This window comes from Leptopilina heterotoma, unplaced genomic scaffold (assembly GCF_015476425.1).
Source record: "Leptopilina heterotoma isolate Lh14 unplaced genomic scaffold, ASM1547642v1 Lhet_19, whole genome shotgun sequence".
Lineage (NCBI taxonomy): Eukaryota > Metazoa > Arthropoda > Insecta > Hymenoptera > Figitidae > Leptopilina > Leptopilina heterotoma.
In genome coordinates, this window is record NW_025110908.1 from 2,739,074 (window position 1) to 2,753,256 (window position 14,183).

The window sequence follows — 14,183 nt, forward strand, 5'->3', positions numbered from 1 at the left end:
TTTAACAGATTTTTTATGAAAATCACTATAGAAAATTAATAAAATATTATTGTTTTTTTTTATACTTAGGATAAATGATTTAGAAAGAAAAATAGTTTGCTAGAAATAATACTATAAAGTTTGACTTATTCAAAAATTTATTTTCAAAATAGATTTAAATTTTACACTGAAAATGAAAGAAATATAATTATACAATATCTAATTTATAATTTTCTGGCAGATATTTCTATTTGTGTAAAGATACGTAAATTAATTAAATATTTAATACTGCTTCTTAATAACATTCATTGTCTAAGAATGTAGAAAATCTTATCTGAAATATATATACAAAATATAAGTTAGAAAATTACTTATTTTTTAAAATTAAAAATAAAATCTTTTGACATGAAAATATTCTATAGTCTTACTTTTAAATCGTGAATTCTCTGCTGTTTACATTAATTAACGAAACAATGTGGTAAAAAAAATAGTGAAAAATTACAATAAAAATAGTAAACTGTCCATTTAAAATTTTTCATTTTAAATATTACATTTTTTATTATTTGTTACTTTTTAAAGGATTATTAATGCGTTCAACTTTTGCAGATCTGATTCTAGTCAGTAATGATTCGGATTTATTTGCTTTTGTAGAATTGGCATTCTCAATTTCCCTCTCGGGGGGATCTATCAGTGGTACGGCTTGAATGAATCTTAATTCTTTCGGCGGTTGTTCCGTTGTTCTTTTTGCGATCCATTTTCGACTTCTTATTGTACTGTTTGAGGGATGATCTTTTTGAACTTCAGGTGTTGTGACTGGAAGTCTTTCACCAGGTGGGGGTTCGCAGTGTAGATAAGCAACGGGCCAACGTCTGCTTAGGAAACTTTTGTCCACATCGCCCTCGTCGACACGACGTCCCATATCATGATGATTTCTTCTTTGTGGATGAATTATTGGCCGCGAACTCGGTAGGTAGGGGTAGTATTTTTCACTGCATGGTCTCCACTGTTTTTCTGATGGTCCCACGTGGCACCTTTTTGGGAGAAACGAAAAAATAGTTTTGTATTGTACCCATTTGAATGGAGTAAGAAGAATAATTTAGTTGAGTTCAATTACACCAATTTTTGAATCTACCGAGAACGGTTCGAAAAAAAGAAGACTTTTTTTCGAACTATTCTCGGTAGATTCAAAAATTGGTGTAATTGAACAATTTTTTGTTAATCGAAGTATTGTTGAAGTCATAGTGAAATTTAGTTTAATTCATAGAAATTTGATAAATAGAATATATGGATAAATGGAATCTATTTTTATTTTGTATTATGAATATGAAATTACCAAGGATAATCAAAGCCTCTTGAATAGCCACAATGGCTCGTAGGTTGACAACAATAGTCCCAAGAGCCTAATTCACTTCCTTCCGTTTCGCAAGACCAAAATCCAGTTAGTTTGTTGCTTTCACATTTAGTTCCTCGTTTGCATGGATAGCCATTCACTGAGTAATGTTGGAATATTGTTTGATCGCTTGCTAAAGAAAAACGTAATTTTAGTTGTTAAAACTCCAAACAATCGTTAATTAATGATAGGTTTGTAAATGAAGAACTTACGAATTAAGTTGAATAGTTTATTGTCATGATCACCGTGTCCATAGGACATTCCTGCATCCGAATGTGGACCAAAACCTCCTTTATCGGAATCGAGTGGAATTACTGCTTGATACTCATCAGGAATGTGATTACCGTCCGGAGGTGGATATCGGTTAACATTATAATAGGGTCTTCGGTGATGATGATCAGGACGGTGGTAATCGGATTGAGGTCTGCCGTACAAGGTCATTGGAGGTCTACCACTGTCAGGAGGGAGATAATCCGGTCTTCCGTAATCAGGCCGAGAAGGTCTTCTGAACAGTAGTTTGTAATCAAAGTCCGGTCTTCCTTTGTCAGAATATAGATAATGGTACCCTGGACTTTCGTTGCCATGAGGTGGACAGTCGTAACCAGGTCTTCCTTTATCAGGATAGTAACTAGGATTGTCATGAGAATGTGGATAGTAAAATGGTTTTCCTTTATCCGGCGAAGGATAATGGTAGCCAGGACCCATATCAGAAGAAGGAGGGTAATCAAAACTAGGTTTTCCTTTGTCTGGCATAGGGTAATGATAGCCAGGACCCATATCTGCAGAAGGTGGGTAATCAAAACTAGGTTTTCCTTTATCTGGTGGAGGATAATGATAGCCTGGACTATCATTGTCAGGAGGTGGATAATCAAAACTGGGTTTTCCTTTGTCAGGCATAGGGTATTGATAGCCAGGACCCATATCAGCAGATGGTGGATAATCGAAACTAGGTTTTCCTTTATCTGGTGGTGGATAATGGTATCCTGGACCATCAGTATCAGAAGGTGGGTTGGGGCGCTCATCATATTGCGATGGTCTTCTATCAGGATAATTAAGTGGCCCTCCTGGCACTGACATTGGCCCAACAACGTCGTACGTGTCGTCCATTTTTTGACATCTTGACTCCAATTCCTTCCATGCGAATAATATATGATCGTCATCAGGAATGTAATCCACACCTGGTCTCAAATCTCTGCTTGGAACGTCGCTCAACAGGCAATTATTGTCCGATTTATCTCCTCTAATTCTGAAAAGTTTTTGATTTAATATAGATACCTTAGATAGGTAGATACCTTAGAAAAACAATTGAACGCCTTGATGCAAGGACCAGACGCAGTCCATTTAATTTCAATGCTCTATGTTTGGTTCTTGTATCAAGGGATTCAAACTTAAAACCAAAGAAATATTTTTAGCTTACTTGTAACTGTACGCCCAACAAGGAATATCATCTTTATTCCTCATTTTTGTACATTTCTGACGACAATCAAATTCAGTGTCTACGCGCATTGACAGTGCTACTGAATACGGAGATAATCTGCAAGGCTTTCTGAAGGAACTGTAACAAACTGAAAGCAGAAAGAGAAGTGAAATTTCAGTTTCATAATAGAAGCAATGCGAATTATTAAAGCTTCATAATAGAAATAATGTGAATTGCGTTTAGAGGTTGATTGTACCTTCTTCTTCTTCATATGGAACTATTCGGTCCGTTGGTGAAAAGTTCGATTTACCAGAAAATGGGAAAGGTTCGCATCCTCTACCGAAACTACCCCTTTCGTATAGTTCAGCTCCATCGAAATCAATCAATCTTTCAATAGTTATTTCCTGCGTTGACCAATTGCTTAGGAAACAATTTTTCGAACCATCAGTTTCTCCTTGACTGTGTCTGTAATCGAAAATTCAATAATTAGCAAAATCGACGATATCGATGATAGTTATTAAAAAATGTTTTTTCACACAACCTGAATACGAAACTCCGACATGTGAACTGATGAGATTTAATACACTCCGACTCACAATCTCCGAAACCAGGAACAGTGATTTTATCCTTTATTACATCTTCCGGCATTCCGAAACCACTCTTAACTCTCCAAAAACATTCTGCAATTCAAAACTTTCAATAATTTTCAAAATTCATAAATTCCTTCTAATTTAGATTTCATATAGAAAGATTTAAAGAATTGTTTTTGTTAATGAAGGGTGTATTCTTCAGCAGTAGAATTAAAATAGTTATAGAATATAGTGAATAGATATAGTTTCTTTTAATTGTTTAAAATACCGTCTGGTGGCTGTTGAGAGGGTTGCTTAGCGGGTATGCAATTTTTTCTATCTTTCGACATTACATAGATGTCGTAGTTTCGATCTGGCTCTATATCGTCGTAGAAATTCAGATCTTTATAAGCAACTGAAGTTAAGTGACAATTGTTGGTTGGGTCTGTAGCTTCCACGTTGTACCTGCAAAAAGTATTCTTTAAAGTTTTAAACAAATAAAGATTTAATTAAATAGAGTTTTGTTTTGTATAAAATAAATACAAGTGCAAAAGATAAAGTTCAAGATTTAGTGGATGTTAATGGTAAAAATTGTACCTAAAGGCGAATGTTCTGCAAAGTATTGTTTTTTCCTGAAGACAGAGATGTTCGCATTCATCGACATTTTGAGCTAGATAAGTGGCGCCGATAAGATTCCTTCCCACTTTGAATCCAGCCCCGGTTCTTACGGAACAATCTCGTATGTATCCGGATCCACCGTAAGCCACGTCCCTATCACTCGGAATGTAGTTGTCACCGTAGCCAAAAGCGCCACCGTAATTATAAAATTGGCCATAAACGTGATTATTGCTAAACGGTCGCGGATGTTTGTGAGGATTAACAACGTGTTTCGGAGGATCATAATTTGAGACATGATTGTTGTCATAGCCGTATTGACTTCCGTACGTTCCACCATAGTATCCCCAATGATGATTAGGATCCTTGTCGCGATCGATTATAAATGGGGGTCCCATTTGATTTGTGTCGGTCACTGGAATTTCGTCAAAAATATTATAAAATACATACTTTCTCATGTGATAAGAATATAAAAACAGTTTTCTTAATGAATTAAAACAGGATTACCACAGGGAAATTTAGGGAATTCAGGGAAAAGTCAGGGATTTTTATTAAAAGTACTGGAAAAAATTATAATTAAAAATTTATAGAATTCATAAGAAAATTCTGAATTTTTGTGTCTTTTTTGTTCAAATAACCACGAATTCTAATAAATTTCTAATTTTCATAAAGATGCGTTTACAATTTTCAAAAATAGATGAACTTCAAAGGTTTGAATTTAAAATTTTCGAAATTAGTTAAATTTTTTAATATATTTTAATTAATTATTAAAAATAACGGATTTATAGAAGAATTTTAGTTAAAAACATTTAAAAAATTGAATTTTCGAGAAGTTCCAAATGATTGCAAAAATTAATTCAGTTATTTTGAAATAAGTAATAAAATTCTTTCCTGAAATCCAATTATTTTCAAAAATTTTAATAAAATTCTTCACAAATTTTGAATTATCTTTATGAGTAATAAAATTCTTCTCGGAAATTCAATTATTTTCAAAAATTTTAATAAAATTTTTGTCAGAATTTCAATTATCTTTTTGAATAATAAATTTCTTCTTGGAAATTCAATTATTTAAAAAAATTTTAATAAAATTTTTGCGAAAATTTCAATTCTTTAAAAAAATTTAATAACATTTTTGGCAAAATTTCATTATAAATGAATAAATTATAAATGATTATAAATGAATAAATGATTATAAATGATAAAATTCTTTTCCAAAATTTAATTATTATTTTCAAAAATTGTAATAAAATTCTTTGCAAAATTTCAATTATTTTTAAAAATTTTCCTTAAGTCAATGATTTTCAATCTCTATTATTTTAATAAAATTTTTCAAAAGAATTAAATTGTTTAAAATACTATTTTGATAAAAATATTCGCAAAAATTCAACTATTTTCATAAATAATAAAAATTTGACAGAAATTCAATTAATTATACAAATTTTTTATAAATTTCTTCTCAATAATTTAATTATTTTCATAAATATTATTAAACTCATCTCAGAATTTCAATTATTTTTAATTCAATTTTAATTTAATTTCTCTAAAAATGTAATTATTCTTAAAAATGTTAATAGAATTCAAACAATTATTTAATTATTTAAAAATTCGTTGATAAAATTATTTATGAGAATTAAATTTTAATAAACATTTAATTATTCAAATAAATGATTTCTCGCAGAATTTTCTAATAAAAATTGATTTGAGAATGAATTTTAGTTAAAAGTTTAGACAATAATTGAATTTTGAAAAGGTTTCAAGTTAAAATCTTTGAAAATTTAAATCTTTTATACTTTTATCTAAGAATTCTGTAGAATTATTTCTTTTGTAAAAGTTTAAAAAAAATTTTTTTAAAAGTTACCGATTTGAAGTTTTTATTTTTTAATGTATGTTTTATTTGAGGAAGTTCTGAATAATCGAAATTTCGTAAAATTTAATTTTAAACAAATGGGTTTGAAAATTCTAATAATGATAAAAATTGATTTAAAAAATGAATTTTAGTTCGAATTTTAGATAATTATTGAATATTAAGAGCATTATAGCCTGATCTTTTTAGGAATAATTGAAATTTAAAAAGGTTTCATTTTTAATTAGTAGAAAACATGAAGACATCGATCACTCCGAGTCTTCGAGTCGAAGACTCGGAGTGATCGATGTCTTCATGTTTTCTACTAATATTATTCGAAGTTGTTGAATTTAAAAAATTTTAAGATCAGAATATTCTTTAGAGTCAGGGAAAAAGTCAAAATTTTGTATGGAAATCAGGGAAAAGTCAGGGAAAAACAAAACTAAATTGTTTGTGGCAACCCTGTGAATGTGGTCCCTGAAGTTAGCTCCGACGTTTAGCGTCGAAAAGAGTTTTTTTATCGAAGCCGAAAAGAATAAAACACTTTTTTCGGAGAATTTTTACTTTTAAAAAAATAACTCTGGAAATGTTTTTCACTCCCTAGGTGAATAAAGAGGTGATTTTAGCAAAATTTTTTGTCTCCAAAAATCTCAAATATTAGTTGTCGACGCTAATTTCAGAAAGATGTGAAATGAAAGAATTGTAACTTACTAGAATCAGGATATCTGTGATCATCTCTCACTGGAGGATATTTCGAAAAATAATTAAATTTCTGTGGATATTGAGAGTAATCTTCAAGGTCCATTATTCTGTAAGAATGCCTGTCCTGCGCTCTCGAAGGATACGACGATTTTCGATACTCATAATCGGCATAATCTGGACCCCGTCTTCCACCGCCACTGCGTCGGTATAAGAGTTCATTTTGTTGGCCACGTGCCGTTCCATAAGGTCTTACATTATAACGAGGATCATCATAATAAGTTTCATAGCCAGGACGTCGATCATAATCTCTTTGCTTTCCGTAGAAATCGTCTGGTATCCGGTCTCCGAAGCGTGGAGAAAATTCTCTATCCGGTTGTCGTGACCTCCAACTCTCGTCTGTGAGTCCCGGCGGACCGTAAGGTATGTTTGACTTTGACGCAGCATATCGCCACTCATTTTGATTATTATAACTTGGACCAGTTATTCTTCGATAACATGAGGCGTCCCTTCCATGATATTCGTATTGCGAATCTGTTGCGAAATCTTTATTGAGATCCATTCTTGAAAATGGCATTGATACCAGCTCACAAATCCCTCGAGATCCAGAATTTATTCGTCTAAATCGATTCAAATTTAATTAAATTAAAATTTTTCAAAATATGTTTATATTTGAATTAATTTATTATTTTTTTATTTGTAGAATTGTCTTTTGAAATTTTTGGCAACTGTATAAAATTTTTTTTTTTAAAAATTTAAAATTTTAAAAATTTATTTAATTATTTATTTTTAATTTAAAATTTAAAAAAAAATTTTTTTAAAAAACTACTAAAAATTTTTTTAAAGATTGTTTTAATTATTATTACTCATAAATCATTTAATGAATAATTTTACTTAAAAATTTCAAAATTAATTAGATTTCAAAAGAGTTGCGTTTACGATCTTTATAAATAGATGAACTTCAAAGGTTTCAATTTGAAATTACAGAAACTATCAATTTTTAATGAATTTAAATAGAAATTTTAAGAACTGATTAGAGAAATTCAATTATTTTCAAAACTGATAAACTTCTTCGCATAAATTCAATTATGTTAAAAAAATGTTTAAAATCCTCGTCAAAATTTCAATTATCTTTATAAATAATAAAATTCTTCAATTATTTTCAATACAATTCTTATTAAGAATTCAATTATTTTCACAAATAATACATTTTTTATGCGATTTCAATTATTTAAAAAAATTTGAATAAAATTCTTCTCAAGAAATCAGTTATTTTCATAAATAATAAAATTATTCTCGGAAATTCAATTATTTTCAAAAATTTTTCCTCGTTCCAATTATTTTTGATATCTACTATTTTCATAAAATTTTTCAAAAGAATTCAATTATTTAAACAAAATTTTAATAAAAATTTCACAGGAATTCAATTATTTACTAATTTTTTTATATTTCTTCACATCAATTCAATTATTTTCTAATTTTTTAATCAAGTTTCTCGAAAAAATTCAAATATATATTAATATTCAGAGAACTAAAAACATAGTTCTGAGAAATTCAATTATTTCCAAAAATTTAAATAAAGTTCTTTTGAAAATTCTGTTATTGAAAAAAATTTTGACAAAATTGTATACAAGATTTAGTTAATAAAATTGCAATTTTAATAAAATTTTCCTATAACAATTTAATTATTTTCAATACGATTCTTCTTAAGAATTCAATTATTTTCACAAATAATACATTTTTTATAGGATTTCAATTATTTAAAACAATTTGAATAAAATTCTTCTCAAGAAATCAATTATGTTCATAAATAATAAAATTCTTCTCAAGAAATCAATTATTTTCATAAATAATAAAATTCTTTTCGGAATTTCAATTATTTTCAAAAATTTTATTAAAATTTTTGGCAAAATTTCAGTCATTTTTATGAATAATAAAATTCTTTTTCAAAATTTAATTATTTTCAAAAATTTTAATGAAATTCTTTGCAAAATTTCAATTATTTTCAAAAATTGTCTTTAATTCAATGATTTTCAATCTCTATTATTTTAATTAACTTTTCCAAAAGAATTAAATTGTTAAAAATACTATTTTGACAAAATTATTCGCAAAAATTCAATTTTTTACATAAATAATAAAAATTAACCAGGAATTCAATTATTTACAAATTTTTTTATGAATTTCTTCACAACAAAATTTATAAATAATAAAAAATATTTGTAAAAATCTTCGAAATAATTTAATTATTTTCGTAAAAAATAAAATTCTTCGAAGCAATTCAATTATTTACGAAATTTTTATAAAATTCTTATCAAGAATTCAATTCTTTTTAAAATAAAATTTTTCACAGAAATTCAATTATTTAAAGAAATTTTTTTTAAAAGCCTTTGTCAGATTCCAATTATTTTCAATTTTTTAATGAAATTTCTCGATGAAATTTAATTATTTTCAAAAAGATTTTAAAAATTCTGAGAAATTCAATTATTTAAAAAAATGTGAATAAAATTCTTCACAGGAAATTAATTATTTTTATAAATAATAATATTTTTCTCCGGAATTCAATTATGTTCAGAATGAAATATTCTTCACTGAAATTCAATTCTTTAAAAAAATGTTTAATATAATTTGTTGCAAGAATTCAATTATTTTCATAAATAACAAAACTTATCGCAGAATTTTAATTATTATTTATAGAATTTTAAATAAAATGATAGAAAATTGCATTTATTCTTAAAGTTTTTTTTAATTCGCCGAAAGAATTCAATTTTTTTTTAAATTTCGATAAAACTCTTTATAAAAATTCAATTATTTAAGAAATAATTATTCACGGAGAAAAATGGATTATATGTGATATAATCCAGATTATACTTCTTATAATATTTTTACATTGTATATATGACAGTTAATCGGGATTATAAAATTGAATATCTAAGTATTACCACTGGGGCGCATGATTATTCCCCAAATGTCATTTTTCCGAAATGTCATTTTACCGAACTGCACTTTTGCGAATAGTCATTTTTGCGAAAAGCCAATTTTGCGAAATGTCACTTTTGCGAATTGTCATTTTTTCGAAAAGCTATTTTTGCGAATTGTCATTTTTGCGAATCGCCATTTTTACGAATTGTCAATTTTCCGAAAAGTCATTTTTGCGAATCGACATTTTTACGAATTGTCAATTTTCCGAAAAATCATTCTTGCGAATTGTCATTTTTACGAAAAGACATTTTTGTGAAATGTCATTTTTGCGAAAAGTCATTTTTACGAATTGCCATTTTTGCGAATGGTCATTTTTAAGAAATGTCATTTTTGCGAATTGTCACTTTTGCGAATCGCTATTTTTACGAATCGCCATTTTTACGAATTGTCATTTTTGCGAATAGTCATTTTTGCGAATAGTCATTTTTGCGAAAAGTTATTTTTACGAATTGTTATTTTTGCGAATTCTCATTTTTGCGAAAAGCTATTTTTACGAACTGTCATTTTTGCGAATCGACATTTTTACGAATTGTCAATTTTCCGAAAAGTCATTTTTGCGAATCGCCATTTTTACGAATTGTCAATTTTTCGAAAAGTCATTTTAGCGAATTGTCATTTTTGCGAAAAATACAATAGTGAACTTATAGACCTACAAGTTTTCTATAGTATTTTTCGCAAAAATGACAATTCGCAAAAATGACTTTTCGGAAATTTGACAATTCGTAAAAATGGCGATTCGCAAAAATGACTTTTCGGAAAATTGACAATTCGTAAAAATGGCGATTCGCAAAAGTGACAATTCGCAAAAATGACTTTTCGGAAAATTGACAATTCGTAAAAATGTCGATTCGTAAAAATAACTTTTCGCAAAAATGACTATTCGCAAAAATGACAATTCGTAAAAATGGCGATTCGTAAAAATAGCGATTCGCAAAAGTGACAATTCGCAAAAATGACATTTCTTAAAAATGACAATTCGCAAAAATGGCAATTCGTAAAAATTACTTTTCGCAAAAAGGGCTTTTTGTAAAAATGTCTTTTCGTAAAAATGTCTTTTCGTAAAAATGACAATTCGCAAAAATGAGTTTTCGAAAAATTGACAAATCGTAAAAATGGCGATTCGCAAAAATGACTTTTTGGAAAATTGACAATTCGTAAGAATGGCCATTCGCAAAAATGACAATTCGCAAAAATAGCTTTTCGCAAAAATGACAATTCGCAAAAGTGACATTTCGCAAAATTGGCTTTTCGCAAAAATGACTATTCGCAAAAGTGCAGTTCGGTAAAATGACATTTCGGAAAAATGACATTTGGGGAATAATCATGCGTCCCATTACCACTTTCAAATTATTAATCATATTAATTTGGATTATAAAACTAGCATCAATATAATTAGTCTTTAAGTTATTTTAAATAACTAAAATTTTGACAAATCAGAACAAAAAAAACCCATATATTTAAAAAAATTAATTAAATATTTTATTGCCTAATAATAAAATTAAAAAAAATAAAAACTTCCAATTTGTTGTTGCTAATAATTTATAAATTTAATTAATTTATTAGTTATTGACAATCAATAAATTTATTTTTTTAACACATAAATTTATTTTTTTAACACATAAATTTATTTATTTATAAATTTCTGGGTAATTTCATTTTTATAAATCTACAAAACTATTAAAACTATTACAAAACTATAATTAAAATTTTTATTAATTAAATAATAATTAATAATAATTAATCAATTAATAATAAATAAATTTACAAACAAATAATTTCTTACTAGACACAAAATCTATGCTTTGTAAGTAATAAAAATACTTTTAAGAAAAGGTTAAAAATATTATTCCCTTGTTATATTTGAAATAAAAAATGGTTATAATCAATAATAAACTAATGATAAATATATGCATATACATGTTGTAGAATATCGTGGATGAGTGTATTATCGCGCGGTAAATATCGCGGATAATTTATTTATTGCTTCTTGGATTTTTGTAATAGTTACTTAATTAAAATTTAGTAAATGTAAAAAATTAAAAGGAATAATAATAGTTTTTAAAAATAAAAATATAAATATCGCAAGAACTTGAATTAAAAAAATTTTATGCATTATAATAAATGGACGAATTCAATAGCAAACTAGTATCACTAGAAGAAAGATACTTGGTTTTATTATAATAATTTAATTAGTCTCATAATATAAAATAATACTGTGATAAAATATTCTAAAGCAATTATTATTATCAAATATTTCTAACGTACAGTCAATTCTCATTTGACACATTTGCTCCTTTTTTACAGCTATTAAAAATTTTTCCCTTAAATATACAGATCTCACTTACTTTAATTTTTTTGTCCCTCCCATTACTCTTTATTTTCTTGCTTGTATTTTGTAACTGTTATATAAGATTTACTAAAATTCTGAACGTTCAAATAAAAGAAATTTTTGTTGTGTTTAAATGTGTTTAACAGTTACTGTGCAAAATGGAAAAACAATGTTAATTCAACATTTCTTTAGTTGAAAATTAATTTATATATATATATATATATATATATATATATATATATATATATATATATATATATATATATATATATATATATATATATATATACAAGTATTTTTTAATAAAATATAAATTAAAACAAGAAAAATAATATCGGCTATAATTTCAACGTTTTAATCTTTAGAAAAATACTGCTAACCTTACTTACAAGGGTTATGATACGAGCCATGATACGAAAATACCCACTTGTTAAAAAAAGAATCATCTCTTAAAGCATTATATAATATAAGAACAATAATTTTAGACACTACTGAAGAGTTGAATTTCAATCCGAGGTGAGCCATTTTAAACGTTTTTCAGACAACAAATTTTAAATAATTTTTAATAAATTGAATAATTCAAAAATAATCAAAAATATGATACAAATTATAATGTCTTATATGTCAGGTTCAAAGAGTGATTTTTTAGAGTCAAAATTTTTTTATATTATTTAAAATATTCATTAAAATACAAAATACCGCGATAATACCCACTTTTACCCTATACGCTATCAGACAATCAAAATTTTGTAAAAACGAAAATAAACATTTATTTCTTCCAAATTTAACAATTCTATTCCTCTGAAAATTACCAGAGTTCTAGTAGGGACTGAGCCCTACACAATCCTAAAGAATAGAGAATTTTATTTAAATTTTTAAGTAGTAGCAGGTCCACCCGTACGCCATCAGACAATCAAAATTTGGTAAAAACGAAAAAAAATATTTATTTCTACCAAACTTAATATTTCTAATCATCTGAAAATTGCCAGAGTTTTAGTAGGGACTGAGCCCTACACAATCCTGAGAAATAGAGAATTTTATTTAAATTTTTAAGTAGTAGCACCCTCACCCGAACGCCATCAGACAATCAAAATTTGGTAAAAACGAAAATAAAAATTTATTTCTACCAAATTTAACAATTCTATTCATCTGAAAATTACCAGAATTCTAGTAGGGACTAAGCCCTACACAATCCTAAAGAATAGAGAATTTTATTTTAATTTTTTAGTAGTAGCACCCTCACCCGAACGCCATCAGACAATCAAAATTTGGTAAAAACGAAAATAAAAATTTATTTCTTCCAAATTTAACAATTCTATTCATCTGAAAATTACTAGAGTTCTAGTAGGGACTGAGCCCTACACAATCCTAAAGAATAGAGAATTTTATTTAAATTTTTAAGTAGTAGCACCCTCACCCGAACGCCATCAGACAATCAAAATTTGGTAAAAACGAAAATAAAAATTTATTTCTACCAAATTTAACAATTCTATTCATCTGAAAATTACCAGAATTCTAGTAGGGACTGAGCCCTACACAATCCTGAGAAATAGAAAATTTTATTTCAATTTTTTTGTAGTAGCACCCTCACCCGAACGCCATCAGACAATCAAAATTTGGTAAAAACGAAAATAAAAATTTATTTCTTCCAAATTTAACAATTCTATTCATCTGAAAATTACCAGAGTTCTAGTAGGGACTGAGCCCTACACAATCCTGAGAAATAGAAAATTTAATTTCAATTTTTTAGTAGTAGCACCCTCACCCGAACGCCATCAGACAATCAAAATTTAGTAAAAACGAAAATAAAAATTTATTTCTACCAAATTGAACAATTCTATTCATCTGAAAATTACCAGAGTTCTAGTAGGGACTGAGACCTACACAATCCTAAAGAATAGAGAACTTTATTAAAATTTTTAAGTAGTAGCAGGTCCACCCGTACGCCATCAGACAATCAAAATTTGGTAAAAACGAAAATAAAAATTTATTTCTTCCAAATTTAACAATTCTATTCCTCTGAAAATTACCAGAGTTCTAGTAGGGACTGAGCCCTACACAATCCTAAAGAATAGAGAATTTTATTTTAATTTTTTAGTAGTAGCACCCTCACCCGAACGCCATCAGACAATCAAAATTTGGTAAAAACGAAAATAAAAATTTATTTCTTCCAAATTTAACAATTCTATTCCTCTGAAAATTACCAGAGTTCTAGTAGGGACTGAGCCCTACACAATCCTAAAGAATAGAGAATTTTATTTAAATTTTTAAGTAGTAGCACCCTCACCCGAACGCCATCAGACAATCAAAATTTGGTAAAAACGAAAATAAAAATTTATTTCTACCAAATTTAACAATTCTAT

The 14,183-nt window shown here is 27.4% G+C and overlaps 1 protein-coding gene across 1 annotated transcript; it reads right to left on the reverse strand.

Moving 5' to 3' along the window:
* Positions 1 to 406: 406 nt before the first annotated feature.
* LOC122500577 lies at positions 407 to 7,129 on the reverse strand. The gene is made up of 9 exons (XM_043609573.1): positions 6,525 to 7,129; positions 3,953 to 4,385; positions 3,645 to 3,820; positions 3,328 to 3,466; positions 3,043 to 3,251; positions 2,787 to 2,934; positions 1,582 to 2,615; positions 1,313 to 1,502; positions 407 to 1,010 (listed from the first exon to the last, which is right to left on the reverse strand). Exons 1-9 carry the CDS (start codon positions 7,087 to 7,089, stop codon positions 539 to 541), a joined length of 3,366 nt encoding a protein of 1,121 aa, XP_043465508.1. The 5' UTR covers positions 7,090 to 7,129; the 3' UTR covers positions 407 to 538.
* Positions 7,130 to 14,183: the final 7,054 nt, after the last annotated feature.

Bases quoted from the DNA above. Each gene is read 5' to 3' on its own strand.
- LOC122500577 (XM_043609573.1), bottom strand. From the start codon at position 7,089: ATGCCATTTTCAAGAATGGATCTCAATAAAGATTTCGCAACAGATTCG. The intron at 2,935-3,042 runs GTACAATCAACC...TTCTGCTTTCAG, and splicing joins TCCATATGAAGAAGAAGAAG to TTTGTTACAGTTCCTTCAGA. The intron at 2,616-2,786 runs GTAAGCTAAAAA...AAAACTTTTCAG, and splicing joins TGTTGGGCGTACAGTTACAA to AATTAGAGGAGATAAATCGG.